Below are 17,387 nucleotides of genomic sequence, written 5' to 3' on the forward strand. Positions count from 1 at the left end.
TACATGTTCACCATTAATTTTAAAAATCAATCTATATTATGCCAATTAAATAAAAAAGATAAGACACCAAACTAATAAACCTAATCAGTGCAAAGCTATCTTTCCCATTAAGGGAATTTGCCTTATTGCCTATTTTCTAAAAAGTTGTATCAACTTACAGTTCTACTAGCTGGAAGAACCTGCAGTTTAGTACTACATTTCATAAATTGTTATTTTGGGGATCATTATTTTAATTATAAAGTGTCATAGAGTTTATCATGGCTAAATCCTCACAATCCAATTAAATTCTCAACAATGCAAGCAGACATTTCTGTTGCAGCAAACAGTTTGAATACACATTTTCATAAACTGGTATGGTCTTGAAATAAAAACACTAATATGGCACCTTTGGTTTGGTATAGTATAAAAAATGTGAGATGTAGAGTCAAAGTAAAAAAAATGCAAACATATGTACATTTATCTACACAAATCATTTTTTAGTTAATGAGAACTTTTTTTGAAAGTATTTCGTAATCTTCCTTAATTTTATATTATGGACTTTATTGAATCTCTTGAGCTAATTTCTTAAATTATTGAAAACCTGGGGTACCTGGATGGCTCAGTAGTTGAGCATCTGCCTTTAGCTATGGGTGTGATCCCGGGATCCTGGGATCCAGCCCTACATCAGGCTCCCTACGAGGAGCCTGCTTCTCCTTCTGCCTATGTCTGCACTTCTCTCTCTGTGACCCTCATGAATAAATAAATAAAACCTTTTAAAAAATATTATTGAAAACCTGGTTTAAGAAGAAGTTATTTAGGGTGTTAAAAAATGTACTCAATCAGGCAGCCTGGGCGGCTCAGCAGTTTAGCGCCGCTTTCAGCCCAGGATGGGATCATGGAGACCCAGGATCGAGTCCCACGATGGGCTCCCTGCATGGAGCCTGCTTCTCCCTCTGCCTGTGTCTCTGCCTCTCTCTCTGTGTCTCTCATGAATAAATAAATAAAATCTTAAAAAAAAATGTACTCATTCTCTAGTTACTGAAGATACAATTATGATGACTTTCCACTGATATAGATCTAAATGAAACTATCTACTCATAAACTGACAAACAGAAAAATGTGTGTAATATGTTATATAACTGAGACATAGAGAATGAAATGATGTAGTTTTTTTTTTTTTTTTTTTTTGGTCAATTTGGAAATGCATCCATAGACACATACATATACAAAAAGACCCTTTAAACATTTTTATAAACATGTATGTTCAAACTGATGCTTATTAGCACATTTAATTCCTTCTGCTAAAAATGGAGTTTAGAGTCTGGAACAATGATGGTGTGTTGTTTAGAATCTGACCATCATTGTTTTCATCTAATAGGACAAGGAAAATATATATACTCTGTAACGGGCATTCTTTTTCGGCTATATTAATCCAAAACAGTATATTCATAGATACAAATCATCCTGTGGCTACAATATCAAGAGCCAAGCACTTGACCGAGATCATAAAGTTCCTTTGATGACATAGACTGGGTGCCCTTCATAATAAGGAGGCTCACATGGAGGCTTCTTCCCCCTTTGAGAATGAAAGAATAGAAAATATCTCCCAGAAAAGCAGAACAGGGGATGGCTTCCTATTCTGGATTTTGGGGAAGGGAAAAGAAGGGGGGCACAGAGAAGACAAGGAGATGGGATGCAGATCTCCTTCCTTTCATCCCCTCCCCCAACTGTTCTGGGTCACACCTACAGAGAGGAGGCCTGGGAGAAGCACCTTGGGGAAAGTAGTTGATAGCTATTGAGAAAGTAAGAGAACTTCAGGTGAAACAGTGGCCGACTCTTGTGAAACATGGAAACCTCCAGAGAATTTCCATGGCAGTCCTATCTAATAGGACATGGCGGTGACTATGCAGCAGTGACAAAGACAGGTGGCCAAAGAGAGAAGCTTGGTTTCTCTGTGTGTGGCTCAGGAATTCTAGAGGCTAAGAGATCACTAATGTGAGAAGGCCTTGGGTGAGGACAAAGGACCCTGACGGTCGCAGTCAAGTTCTCGTCAATGCTAGGCAGCAACAGATACACCAAATACTCAAAGGAGTCATTAGGGCTCTGGGCAGAATTCAAAAGCCAGCAGTTGAGAGGCCAAACCAGACACACCAGACAAACAGAGACCGGCAAAGATGGAGAACATTCAAGCTGGGTACCCTCCTGCCAACATCAAGAACTAGTAAGCATACCCTGCACCTGTACAATTTTAGGATGAGGGTAGGCAAGAGAGGAAGAGCACTATTAGCAGCGTCACTGGTGATCATATGTTTACCTTGAAAAGAGTGTTTTAAACAGAAGAGGCTGGGATGTTGTTTCAAGAAGTTAAGTGTGACCTGACCCAGTCCAGGTACACATTAGTGTCTAGGCAGTAGAGTGCACTCAGGAAGATTAGATTAGGTATAAAAAAAAGATAAGTTTCGAACTCCATGTATATTTGAGTGCAGTGTGAGGAGAGTATATCCTTTATAAAAAATATATTGCAATAATATGTCATAAAATATAATTCATTTTATGTAATATAAACATAACAGAGACTAGTAGAACATCATAGATTATGTCACAATTAAAAAAAAAAAAACTTCTGGAAGATTTACTTCAAAAAACACTAAAATGTCAGTATTTTATCCCCCCTCAAAAAATGAGAAACATAAATCTATGGTTTTTGAAGAGAATGAACAAGTACCTCATTCTCTTTTAAAATTACATGGTCATTTTTTTTGATGAGTATACACCCAAATAAACCCACTGCAGTTTTGCTTTTTCAAAAAACTACCAATATAATTATTCTCTTCTAAAATTTTATTACATGGTCTATATTGAAATTCAGTTATTTGCATTTCACACACAATTCTTCTGGCATATATATTTTTTCCTTTCGCCAATGTTTCCTATAGTTTGATTAAATAGTTAAATGTTCAACTTCTAGATTCTAAATGCTTATTTATACTATCATGTTTAAAAGACATTCAGAGAATAATGCTAGTTAAAGACCCAAGCATAGATGCTAAGACTACTGACAATTTGAAATTATAAAACACCCCCGATATTCACTAAAAAAGCCATAATGGAGTAAGTCAAGCTAGGAATTCTAGAAAATTTTACAGGAGCAAAAACCGTGATATAATCAAGTCATCATCTATTTCAAGAAGGAAAACAATATTGCTGAACTCATGGAATCTGTTCAGAAATATTCACACTACAGAACGTCTTTGCATTTTGAGTAGGAATGTTTGCCTATTGGGAAATGACAACTGATAAATTTGTTTAAAAAAAAAAAAGAAAGAGAAAATCCTGAGCACCCTCTGCATATTTACATCTTTCACTGTGATTTGCATATGCATATATTTTGCTGTGCTACTGGTTTATTGACAACCACAATCCATAAGCCCTACTTACTAGGTTAGTAATCTTTCAGCCTGGTGTAGATAATAAAAAATAAGAAGAATGATGCCAAGTGTGGTCTCTGGAAAAGCTCGAGTTCCAGGTAGAAAAGAGGGTGGACTCTCCTGGGATTCGTCTTTGCCCTCTGCTCTTGGCAATGGAGAATAGATGCCTAGAGTGGCATTAGTCATCAGAAACTCATTAGGTAACCATGAAGATGAAAACAAAATGGCAGAGCAGGAAAGAGACAGTGGTCATCCCTGATGAGTTGTTGAAGTCCTGTACACAAGCCCTTTCCTGTCCACCTCTATGTTTCCTTATATTTGAGACCAATAAATCCTGCTTCGGTTAAGCCCCTGCTGCTTGGCTTCCTCTTACCTCCAGCCATCTTCCTAAAGGCTCTTGCTACCAGTGATTGATGAAGGAGTTCAGAAAACAACACCCCAAAATATGCCTCTTTGGTATATTGACCCTTTTGAGTTAAAGGCACTTGAAAAACAGCAAATGCAGGAAAAACACTCAGTCCTTCCTTCTTTTTCTTAAAAGCAGGACATTAAATTCCCACGGAAAGATGTACTCCCTGCATCAGAAGGAAGGTAACATTTTTATTATCAACAAGAGCAAGAAGTTGAGACAGAGAGAATTCTATACAAGCAGACCTTGTCCAAATAATTCACACCTCCCTTTAGCTTCCCGACAGAGCTTAGCTGCTTTTCCACACCCGCCTCTCTTCATTTAACCTCCTATTAGAGCAAGCAGGTTTCACCAATTCTTTGGGTTTTCGCTTCCTTATGGGGGCTCCCACATCCTGTAAAACTTAAATAAATTTGTGTGTTTTCCCCTCTTAATCTCTCTTTGTCACTTTTAATTTTTAGACCCAGTGAGGGACATTAAAGGGTCAAGGAAATTTTTTTCCTCCCTGCTGATCAAACTATATCTATGAACATAATAAAGTTTGCCCACATTTTCCATGAAAACATTCCAATAAATTGTATTTTTAGTTCAGATTGGTTAGACTTAGTTTAGATTAGAAGTAAATAATGTTACAAAGAAGCCTCCGCAAAGACGTTGTGTGTGTATTCCTTCAAAAACGCATTTGGGAGCTATTATTATAAATAAGGTGAAATGTAGGTGCTTACAAAAGCAAGTGCTATATAAAAGTTTCAAAGTCATTTCAGCTAAAATGTGAAAATATTGGAATAAAACATGGAAGAAGTTTTCTTAGGGAGTTTTCGACTATATTGATTTGCAAGAATTTCAAGTAAGTGTAAATAGCTATGAAAATATAAAGAGTATGAGTTTTTCTGTATTCATGGTAGACAAAGAAATCTCATTATTTATAATAATGAGATATTTAACTTGTTTAGGTTTTTCCTGCTACTATTGACAAAATTGATTTAGAAAAAGGAAAAAACCCAAGAGCATCAAGTAAAATGTCATCAACTTCGTCTACAAAACATTAGCAATGAGCAATAAATGTTAGCGTTCTTCTCCCCTAAAAACACAGTGTGGGGAAGGGTGGGAGAGGTGGTGTTTCCATGATGAAATTATCAAATCATATCTTCCCAAGCTGTTTCACACAAATTGCTGGTAATAATTTTGATTTAAGAAAAATACCTCCACCTGGGGTCTGTGCTCAGTAAGTACCTTTCTTGAAAACCACGATCATTAAGATTAAAAGGTTAATTTTCCATAATTCTACAAAGGACATAAGATTAAATGTATAGATAAGAAAAGCACATCACAACACGACACTCTACTGGTTGTATTATCATTTTCTCCTTCAGATACATGGAAGCCCATCCCTAAAATTATGTAAACAATGGAATTAGCTAAAGAAGCTTTTATTTGAAATCTAAACATCCCTTTCTCTACTGATATTCTCAATACAAACTTTAGAAAATGAAACATATTTATGGGGACACCTGGGTGGCTCAGTGATTGAGCATCTGCCTTTGGCTCAGAGTGTGATCCCAGGTGGTGGGGCTGAGTCCCACATCGGGCTCCCTGCATGGAGCCTGCTTCTCCCTCTGCCTGTGTCCCTGCCTTTTTCTACGTTTCTCATGAATAAATAAATAAAATCTTTAAAAAATAAAAATTTAAACATATTTATGTGAGAGGCTCAGAATTTTAAAGCTGAATGAGACCTTACTGATCATAGGATTGTAAATACCTGAGTAGTGGTGGGACCAGAAATGCTAAGTGACTTGGCCAAGGGGCCTGAAATTACCAAGAAAGTAACTGGGGGAAAAAAATGCTCTAGAAGAAATTAACCGAGAATTTAGTCTCAATTTTTGATGTGGTAAACCCATAATTAGTAGATTGAGACTATGCTGGATATCTTAATATACTCTATTTTTCACTTCTGTTCTCTTGCCTAAGAAATTATTGTTAAGGGCAGGTTTAAAGTGTCTTAGCTAACATCACTGCCATGAATCTCTGATTTGTAATGTGACATCTTCCAAAGCTGTGTATTAGGTTTCTTTTTTTTTTTTTTAAGATTTTATTTATTTATTCATGACAGAGAGAGACAGAGAGAGAGAGAGAGAGAGAGAGAGAGGCAGAGACACAGGCAGAGGGAGAAGCGGGCTCCATGCAGGGAGCCGGATGTGGGACTTGATCCCGGGACTCCAGGATCATGCCCTGGGCCGAAGGCAGGTGGCAAACCACTGGGCTACTGGGGTTGCCCAGTTTTCTTTTTTTTTTTTTTTATCTTAATGAATTTTTTTCTATCCTAATGACTGACCTGAGTGCTACTCATTTCTTTTCCTTTTCTAATAATACCTCTTCCTCCATACTAAATAATGGCTCCCCAGGACCCTCCTCATTATCTCCTAGGCAAGTTGCCAGTTAATCTTCCATGTGTCAAATTCTTCTCTTATTTTCTTCTTGAAAATAAAATGCCAACTTCTTTATATATACGTAACACAGGCATACTCCTAATCAGGAATGCTGCATATATAAAATTGATCTTGGTTTTATTTTTCTTTGTAAATCTAAGTACCTTCTAGTAGCCCCACTAGTGACTCAGATTTTTCTGCATATTTTATTTTCTACATGTAACTAACTGTTTTACCTAATGTTTGAGCAATGGCAAATGGCTTACTATGGACAGATCATCAAGTTTAATCATCTTTATGTATTTTTCTAACTTTTACTTAGAGTAATAAAATTGTACAGGTAGCAAGCTTATATGTTTTTATCATGATAAGATTTTCTGAGCAATCCTTCTCAAAGATATGCCTCCAGCAGATCAAACAGGTCATCTTAAGTCAAGCGGAGCCGTGTTGCTCTTTTAATTGAGTGAGCCTTGCCTATGCTCCTAAAGTGAATTTGAAACTACTTCCAGAGGACAGTGGGTTGGTCTATAAGCATGTGACTAAAGAAAAAAACTACTTTGTGTCATACAAGACATAAAAACCCAAAACCAAAACAATCTAAGGACCTGTTACCAACAATTGATATATCATAATGTTAAAAAAATTAGAACAGTAGTGGTTGTAAGCAAGTTGGTTTAAAGAATACAGTTCAATGATTTTAAAACACTCAGAATGACTAAACAGTTGATTTATTCTTAAAAGCGATTTTTAGGTGCAGAAAAAACAAAACTTATCCTCTTTGGTATGATGGGCCCATTTAAACCACTCCAATCAGCAAGGATTAGTCAGGATCCTGAATGCTGCTTACAAACAACGTGCAGAATCCATCAACGTGGCTTCCTAAGAGCTTCAAGACATGTATCCACACACCCCTTCCAACCCCCTCAAAAAATGACATTAAAGGGAGCAGATTCCAAACAGAGGAAAACTGCCAGGACATATTTCTGAGTGCCATGCTCATGATGACCACCGTGGAATGCATTTTAGACCGTTAGATTTCATTTTTTCCCATAAGTTGGGTAAGAATGCCAATGGCAGGTACATACTCTGTCAAGGTGAGAAGTTCCAACACTGTGACAGGTTCAGAGCATGGGTCCCACTCTTAAAAGAGCCCATTAGAGACAAGAGCACTTCTCCAAGTATTAAGGAGCTGCTCCGGGTGCAAAGGGATGACTTCCCAGACTCAGGATTGTGATGCGTTGTGATGCATCAGGCTATAAGGCTCTCTTGCTCCCACACCGTTCTTGCCACCTGTCCCCAGGCTGGGTACTCACCCCATCGGGCCTGCCATCCGAAGCAGTGACGATCAGGATGTAGCGATCGGTGCTCTCCCTGTCCAGGGCTTTCCCTAAGGTTAGAATCCCAGTACTAGTAACAAAGAAAACAAACAAACAGATGAGACACACAAAGATCCTAAGTCACAGGGAATCTTCCTCCCATTGGGAACTACTTTCCACAGGTTCTTCCCTGTCGGCAAATGTTGCCTGAATATTTAAGATGCAGGAATCTAGGATTCATGTGGAAAATTGAAAAAAAAAAAAAAAAAAAAGCTTTTAAGGCTGTTGAGCTTCTTAGCAACAATGAAAAACTGCCAAACTGAAGGAGATAACCCAGCTGATTCTCCAGGCTCCAAGAGAAAAATAAAACAGTGCTTGATTCATTACGGGAAGAAAGATATCTATCTTGTTTATGATTATTTCAAAGGCAAAAGACTCCATTAATCTTTTTAGCTGTTTCATATTCCTTTGAATCAAGGAATAGTTTCTTAGAACTCAAACTCATATATATCGACATTCCCATCCATTGCCACTTATGTGTCCATACTGGAAATGCAAACATCTGAATTCCACCTTTGACAAACACTAACAATTAACATCTATCTCATCCTTCTTTTCTCATTTTGAAACAATTGAGGCTCATTGTAGACAATCAGAAAATATGCAGTGGAATATTACAACTTTCACAGGTATTGGGATTATTTTTGTAATATTTGTTTTTATTCTCTATAATGATCATTTCTAAATATGTTGTTTTCCAGAGAGGAATCAGACTGCAGAGTTTACATTCTTTTTAAGAAAACATAATTTTATGAGCCTTCACTCTCTCATTTTAGGATTTATAAAAGCAAGTTTTTGTCAGATACACCAACAATTTTAGAGTTTAGTTGTTCCTTTGAAATTTAGATGCTTCTTAATTTTATTATGTATAATGGGAGATGAATAGCCTTTGGACAAATTCTCATAATTAGACTATTTTAATACTACTTCTTGCCCTTTCGCTGTTTAAAACAAATGCCTCCAAATATTTAAGACTTTATTCTGCAATGTAATTTGTTTTATAACAGTTTGGTCACTTACAATGTTCTTTAAAGCAAGTTCCACATTTATGTCTTAGATACTACAATCTGATGCTGTACTTGACATTTTAGTAAAGTCCTAACAAGCATCTATTGTAGAGGACAGGTTATATTAATATAATAAAACACGAAAATATTTATTCAATCATAAAACCAATCTATTTCTGAGTGATAGAAGGCTTTCACATTTTAATCCAAGTGTTTTATTGTTATAGTGGAATTTAAGCCATTCATATCACACATGGTAGTTGGGTAAAGAGAGTCAACACCAATGAATCAAAGTCAGAGTTACAGTTTTATTGTGTTATTGTTGATCAGATGGACTTGGAAAAGCTCTAAACATGTGGTATAACTATGAAAACTAAGTCCACTACTTGAACAGTTTTTAAATGTTTTGTCAAAATAACTGAAAATCAAGCCCCAGAGTAGTTCATAACAATGGCTTTTGGAGTAACTTCCCACAATGCAGGTGGTTCTTATAATCTCAATGTAAAATGACTTCAAGAGAAAACTAAGACATTTATTGCTTCTGAGATGTATTCACAAGCTGTTTAAGAAAAGGAAGGAGGGCACCAGGGTGGTTCAGTCGGTAAAGCGTCTCCCTTCGGCTCAGGTCGTGATCCAGGGTCCTGGGATCAAGCCCCAGTTTGGACTCCCTGCTCAGTGGCAAGTCTGCTTCTCCATCTCCCTCTCCCTCTGTGATCTCTCTGGCTCTCGCTCTCTCTCAAACAAATAACATCTTGTTAAAAAAGAAAAGAAAAAAAAAAGAGAAAAGGAAGGAAACCTGAAAACCTAGCCATAGTACAATGAAAGAAAAAAGAAAACTGAGTTACTGCTTTCCATTTTCTCCCCTCAGTTTAAGGTTCAAACATCAATATTCTATTCCGTACATTAAACTAGAAAATCTCTAGAACCTTATACAGTATTCCCATATTATACATAAACAGCTAATTTTTAATGGTCAGGTGACTATTATGTAGATATCCCTTCTCTTGAGATGGTGTGTGCCTTGTGTCTCAGAACAGTAGGCAGTTGGACAGGATATTTGGGAGATGGAAAAGGAGAGAAAGAATAGGTCATATTTTGTGGGTTTTATAGACTAGTGGATGGGTACACACAAGCACACTTTCCTGAAATTTCTGAAATAACTAGCAAAGGTGAAATTTCTGAAATAACTACCAGCCGTCTGGAAGCTATAGAGCCGGACACCCTGGGCCGCCTTTATGAATGCAGGAATTCTTGTAAGTTCACATAATAAAAATACATAAGAATCGTACATCAATAATAGTGCTCCTTATATCTTACATGATTGAAAATATATCTCATAGGAGTCACATCAGTGGTCTTGAATACGGCGGTCAGGCTTCCCAGGGTGACACTCTGGTCCCCATTTCTAGTGGGAGCAGAACTATCCTTATTCATAAATAATTCTGTTTGCTGGTCTGGAGGAATAATGCATGCTGCTTGTCTTTATTTTGCCTAACTCAGAACTCACTGGATGCAGGGAAGCAGTTTGTTTTTGTTTTTGTTTTTGTTTTTGTTTTTCCTGGAACTCACTGGAAGGCGTGAAATAACCTGCAGTCACCTGAGGCAAAAGATTACAGTTGAGGTGTACCCTAGTGCACTGGAAGCCTGGAAGGAAAAGATGGGCAGAAAGTTTCTTGGGAAATCAGGGCATATAAAAGCACCCATGTATCCTTGGGAATGGAATAAAATTGAAAATCCAGAGATAAATCTATATATCTGTGGCCAATTGGTTTTAAACATGGATGCTGAGGTCATTCAATTGGGAAAGAATTGTCTCTTCCACAAATGGGGCAGGGGCAACTGGAGATGTACATGCGAAAGAATGAAATTGGGCTGTTTGACTACACCATCTACAGAAATTAATTCAAAATAGATCAACCATCTAAACCTAAGTACGGAGACCATGAGACTCTTAGGCAAAAAACTTGAGGATAAATCTTCATGATCTTGGATTTGACAACGGATTCTTAAATATGACACTAAAAGCATGAGCAGCAAAAGAAAAAAAAATAGGTATACTAGATTTCACCAACATTAAGAATTTTTTAAAACAAAGTTGAAAAAAACCCTAGAAAATGGGAGAAACTATTTGCAAATCATATATCTGATAAGAGACTGGCTCCCCAAATGTGCCAGGGACTCTTAAAACCCAATAACAAAAATACAAATGACCCAATTAAAACTTAGTCAAAGGACTTGAACAGATATTTCTCCGAAGAAGATAAATACATGACAAACAAGTCCAAGAAAACATTACTCAATGCCATTAGTAGTCACAGAAATAAAAATCAAAGCTACAATAAAATACCACTTTACATCCACTAGGATGGATATAATTAACAAAAGACAACAAATGGGAAAAAACCACGTTGACAAGGTTTACAGAACTGGAACCCGTGTACATGGCTGATGGAAACAGAAAGTGGTCCAGTCTCTGTGGAAAAGAGCCTGGCAGTTCCTCAAAAAGTAAACATAAAATGACAATATGACCCAGGAATTCCAATTATGCAAATATACGTGAAAGAATGGAAAACAGAATCTTGAATACATGCACATATGTGTTCACGGCCGCAGTAGTCACAGGAGCCAAGGCACCGGAAAACAGCCCAAATGTCCATCAATGTATGAATGGAGAAACAGATTGTATCATGCAAACAACGTGATAGTAGGCACGCATCAACAGGAATGAAGTATTGAGATTTGCTCAACGTGGCTGAACTTCCAAACATTGGGCTAAGTGAAAAATGTCTGACACGAAAGGCTCCATGTTACATTCTTCCATTTATATGAAAAATGGCAATTGGTCAACCCACAGAGACAGAACCTAAATTGGTGGTTGCCAGGGGTGAGAGGAGAGGTGACTGGGGAGCAGCTGCTTATTGGGTCAGGTCTCCCTTTGGAGGGATAAAGATACTCCGGAACTAGATCTAAGTGATAGTTGTACAACCCAGTGGGCCTTCTCAGTGCCACCGAGCTGTTCACTGTGAAATGGTTGATGTTACGCCACGCGACTTTCACTTCAATCAAATTAATTGGATTACATGGAATTCTCTCACCAAACCTGAAGGCTATCTTTCTGAAAAGTACTGTACTGAACAAAATCAAGCTTTTTTAGACAATGGGGTGCTTTGCCTAACCCTAAAAATGGGTGTTCAGAAGTTGTTCAGGCCATGTAACTAAAACATGGTAGAGGGGGATCTCCTTCCACATAAGCCAGTCTGCTGGCACTCAAAATCTGATGCTCCAAGCAGTCATTTTTTTTCCCCAAATTGCATGGTGGATTAGGAAATATTGGGGCAGCAACACTGTGGGCTGACAGAAATTACCCCACAGCTCTCGCGCTCTATATCCGAGGCCTCCTTTAAACATTTTCAATATATTCCACCGGCTGTGATTTAATATCATTTATCCTTACAAGTGTCTTGAGTCTTTGAGAGATTTCCCGTGCTGCCGGTGGGCATCACATTACAGGCCTCACGATGATATTTAGAGGCTGGAGTATCCTTGAAGATGTGTGATGTGGTGTTTGGTGTGAAACAGTGATTGGCGGGGAGCAAACATAGGCCCCCACAGAAGAGGCCGGAGTTGGGCTGAGTTCAGAAGGTGGTGGCAGGAGCCACCGTGGTCCAGCGAAGGGCATGAGGAAGTGCTTCCATTCAGATGTGTATTTTGAGAGAAGGAGAGACAGAAAAGCAAGTGCATATCCTTTTCTTCAATGTTACGTAATCTTCAATGTAGTTGCAAAGTTCACACTGACGTGTCACAGATAATAAGCTTTAAAATCGGTGTCAAAATGAATTTAGTCATGTAGGGAAAAAAAAATAAAATGCCAGTGAAGATAAAAAGAAAGCTTTTCCCCTAAAATTCTAATAAGGGCCAGATAGAACTTGGAGGTTCTTCTGCTTAGCGTTTTTGCCTCTCCGTGTTATACACAATTCCGTCTACAGAAAAGTCCTCACCTTCCTGCTATAACTGATGTAGATATTTGGCCATCACACTAGAAAGGAAGTGTTCTTTATATCTTGTTCAAATGCTTACTTATCTGTAAGTGTTTGATGAATAAATATTTGCTGGGTCACACGCAGCTCTCAACAAAGATACTATGAAAAGTTATTAAAATAATAGAATGCGTTACAGAACCTCACAGATCTGGTCATTTAACACGTGGTGAGGAATGACTCATTTATAGGAACAAATCATTTTCTTGAAAGAGTGAGTGAGTTTCTTTCGTGGCAATGTGACTAATCCAATACACTAATATGAGATAAAAATCCAGCATCTTGTAAATACATACTATCATTGAAATGATTGTTTATTACTACTGATTGTTTTAAGGGTTTATGAAAAAGTTTGGCCTATTTTTTTTTTTTGGCCTATTTTTATTTCAACAGAACGAGGTAGACTAATGGTAGGATTATGATGATTAGTGCTAAAATTTGTATCATAGCATAAAATAATATAGTATTTAAAGTGAACAATGAACATGTACTTTTTTTGTTGTTGTTTTGAGAAGGAAAGCGTAACCAGAAACTCTTATGTGTATAGATTATAGTGTCTGCTAAGGTAGACCATTCTTTCCTTTCTATTATTCTCTAAAGGGTACCTGAAGTATTCAAATTCTTAAAACTTACATAGAAGCAGTGGTGCAAATGTGCACAGGTAGCCCAGAAGTTTTGAGAGGGAAGGGATTAAAATTTCAATTTTTCCCACATTTTTCAAATGTGTGGAAATACATTGGTCATGGGCTCGGGTAGCCTGCAAATATATAACAACAGCAACAGCAATGAAGTGGCTGAGGTAAACTGACCATAGGATAGAAAGCACTGGACCCGCTGTCTGGGACCCCGAACCAAGGATGATCATTGAAAGAGACCCTGCGAAGGTCACAAGGACGTGCCCTGCTCTAGCTGTCCCGGAAGCATTTTGCACTTAAGGAGATTGGCCTTAAGTGTGTGTGAGTTGATGAAGGAGCTGTAGTGTTAGGAACTGGGGTCAGTGTAGACAACAAGGATGCCAGGTTGATATCTTTTATACCTTAAAGAACCTCTATGACCTAGTTAGGTGTTTCTTTGGTTTCAAAAACAGAGATGAGAGAAAAAAGGAGAGAAATCCTTGCTAGGGTATCACCACGAGGGGAGAATTTCTTTGGTAAAATTGGTGGCTCATCCGATTTCACAGCCAGTCATCGAAAATTGTTCAGACTCAGGGGGAAAAGCAGATAGACAGGAATGGAAATCCTTAATAGAGTATAGGGTTGGGCCTCCTGCTTGCTCTGGAAGGGGAGGTTCACTGCTGTCTTTTTCAAACACAACTTTATTAACATATAACTCACATAGGATCAAACTTAGCCATTTGGAGGGTGCCATTCAATGACTTTTGGTATATTCGTGGAGTTGTCGAATGTTACCACAATAAATTCTGGAACATGTTCATCACTCTTAGCATCACCCAGTGGCAGTCACTCCCTGTTCGCTCCCACTCCCTAGCCCCAGGCGACCACTCGTCTACTTCCTTTGTCGCTATAGATTTGCCTGTTCTGGATGTTTCGCACAAACGGAATCATACCGTGTGTGGTCCTACGTGAATGACTTTCCACTCAGCATAATGTTTGCAAGGTCCATCCGTGTTGTGACAGGTGTTGGCACGATGTTCTCCTTTATTGACAAGGTTCTCCATTGTATGGGCCGACATTCTGTTGACCCATCCACATCTATAGATGAACGTGGAATTGTTCCCATATGTTGCAAATAATCCCACTGTGTACACTCTTGTACAACTCTTTCTGGGGATGTATGTTTTCATTTCTTGAGTAGATACAGATAGAATTACCAGGTTATAGGGTAGCTCTCCATCTCACAGTTAGAAGAAATCACACATTGTTCTCCAAAGAACACACTGACCTTACTTCCCCTCAGAAATAGATGAGGACTCTGATATCTCAACCATGATTCTTTTTTTTTTTTCCCTTCCTTTTTCATTACAGACATTCTAAGTAGGTGAGAAGCAGCATCTCGTGATTTTCATTTGCATTTTCCCAGATGGCTCGTGATCACAAGTGCATCTCCAGATGCTATTGGCCACACATATCACATCTTTGGAGAAATGTCTATTCAAATTCCTGTCCATTTTTTATTTGGATTATTTCTCCGTTTATTTTGGTGTTGTAATGGTTCTTTGCAAATTCTAGATATTTGTAGGTCCTTTATCATCTACATAATTTAAGCATATGTTCTCTCAGGCTGGGGTGGTCTTCACTTATTTGATACTGACCATTGAAGCATATATATTCCAAATTTTGAATGAGGCCCAACTTACCCGTCTTCTTATTAGTCACTGGGCTTTTGTGTCATATCTAGGGAAGCACTGCTTAGTTCCCATTTTGAAGATTTACTTCTGTATTTTCTCTTAGAAGTTACATACTCTAATCTCTGGTCTATGATCCACTTTAATTTTTGCTAATGCTGTGAGGCAAAGATCCAACTTCATTCCTTTGTACACAGCCCCAAATTTCATTTACTGTAAAGGTTATTCTTTCCTGGTTGGATTGTCTTGGCTGTTTTTTTTTGGGGGGGGGGCTTGAGTGACCACAAATGTTATAATCTGGTTATTTCTGGACTCTTAGCTTTATCATAGTGATCTATAATATACTCTTATACTCTTATACCAGTACCATGCAGTCATGATTGCTGTTAAAGTGTTCCTTCAAAAAAATTTATTTCTTTCAGGATGATTATAAATCATAGCTAACTTAGATTTGTATTTATCTATAGGAGAAAATTCTGAATAGTTAAGTCTTTCCATTTTTTTTAAAAGATTCTATTTATTCATTAGAGACACAAAGAGAGGGAGAGACACAGGCAGAGGGAGAAGCAGGCTCTCTGTGGGAAGCCCGATGTGGGACTCGATCCCAGGATCCCGGGATCACGACCCGAGCCACAGGCAGATGTTCAACCACAGAGCCACCCAGATGCCTCAACCTTTCCATATTTTTAAATGGAAGTTTATTCATTTGTGAAATCAAAAAGTCTGAGCAGTACTGTTTCCAGGCAAACTAACTCATGGTTGGAACAACCTAGTCAACGTGAAATTACAGGTGTTCCTCCCAAGACCAGCGACCATCTATCGTTCCCTGGAATTGACATCATGCACACATGTTCCCGAGACGAAAGCAGTGTCTGATTCCTTTGTGAAAATTCTCACGTTATAATCATGGTCCACGTTGAGTTTTCCATTCTTTTAGGGAGGAGAGCCACTTGTGGCTGCTCAGAGTCAGAGTCCGAGACATAGGACCAGCCACAGGTGACCACGGCACTGGTACATGGCTCTTGCAGAAGGGAAGCCAGTGACCCCTCTGCAAACCTCAGCGCCTCCTTCAGGGGCTCCGGCCTTCCTCCTGGGGGTGACTGCTTTTCTCTCTGCCACCCTGGGAGGGGAGTAGAGCCACAGTGATAGAGACCCCCAAAGGCTGGGCAGGGACAGGTGATGCTTGTGTGCTAAGCTTTTTCAGAATACACCTACACGACTCAAAAGCCAAAGGGTAGACTTTGTTGGTACTTTAAATATGTCTGAATTATGCTTTGTCTTACAAAACTCTCTTTGAATGAACAATTTAGCGCCACATTACTCTCGGCAGAAAGGCCTTTGTTATTATGAGTACCTGGCAACTTTAAAGGGATCTAATTAATCCCAGTCTACAAATAAAGTGTTTCCACCTCAGTGGATTTTACCTAGTAAAAATGTTTAAAATAAGTAGTCTCCTGGGTAAGATTTCTGAATTCAGAATTATCCCCCGCCCCCAGATCTCATTAGCATTCTTAGAGAAAAATAAAAAAAGTAAAATAAAACTACAAACAGCTGAAAGCCTCTGATTAGAAGTCTGTTCCCCTGCTACCAGGAATAAATAAAATAAATGCTGAGATCATTTGTAACTTACGTTTCTGAAAGATTAAAAACTCGTTGAGGGTCTCCATTCTCAATGGCATACGTTATCGGGTCACCCTCTCGATCAGTTGCCTTCAGAGAGAAAACATGATTGAATTATCGAGTCATGGACACAGATCCTGGTTGGTACCCTGGAACACAGGAGCGGGAAACCAACAGCACAGAACATCCCCGAGACACCTGGACACACAAGGGATAAGAAGATGTGCCAACGGCAAGAGGTAAAATTCAGAATTTCCTATCACCCCAGCATGTCTGTCATTTCCTCTCCTCTGAAGGTGGTGACAGTGAGTAAGAGGAATATCGTCCTAATGTGCACATAATCTTACCTGGTGCAGAAATAGAGTGATGGTTCGTGTATTTAATTTTTACACGAGTGTATCTCTACAGTTAAAACAGATGTGTTAGACTCTGTGTCCATGTTTACAGGGTAAAGGCATTGTGTAGTCCACTGGTTCCCTTTTCTGCTGGGAATATGTCAAGTCAGGAGGCTTCATGGTTTAAGAATCCTGAATCTGGAGCCGGGGCACTTGAATTCGAAACTGGCTCCGTGTCTACACATGTGATTATTTTTCAACGTCTGAATTTGGAAATGAGAATGGTAACAACACAAAACAGTCAATCAACACTGAGAGGTTTAGCTGAAATGACTGGTGTCCAGGCACACAGGCTAACATCTGATGCGTTGAAGGTTTCCCATACATTCTTCTCTCTCCTTCACCCAAGTCAGAGGAGACCGGGCCAACAGCTTCTGACTTGGAGGTACACATTCCCAACCCTGC

The 17,387-nt window shown here is 38.6% G+C and overlaps 1 protein-coding gene across 1 annotated transcript in view; it reads right to left on the reverse strand.

The window, feature by feature from the left end:
- PCDH15 (protocadherin related 15) overlaps positions 1 to 17,387 on the reverse strand; it is an 876,905-nt gene that overhangs the window by 248,398 nt on the left and 611,120 nt on the right. Inside the window, exons 16-17 of the mRNA XM_072803740.1 lie at positions 16,598 to 16,677; positions 7,556 to 7,649 (exon numbers count right to left, since the gene is read on the reverse strand). Of these exons, the coding sequence (XP_072659841.1) occupies positions 7,556 to 7,649; positions 16,598 to 16,677 (174 nt within the window). The remainder of the gene's footprint in view (positions 1 to 7,555; positions 7,650 to 16,597; positions 16,678 to 17,387) is intronic.

Source organism: Canis lupus, chromosome 27, assembly GCF_048164855.1.
Source record: "Canis lupus baileyi chromosome 27, mCanLup2.hap1, whole genome shotgun sequence".
Taxonomy (NCBI): Eukaryota; Metazoa; Chordata; class Mammalia; order Carnivora; family Canidae; genus Canis; species Canis lupus.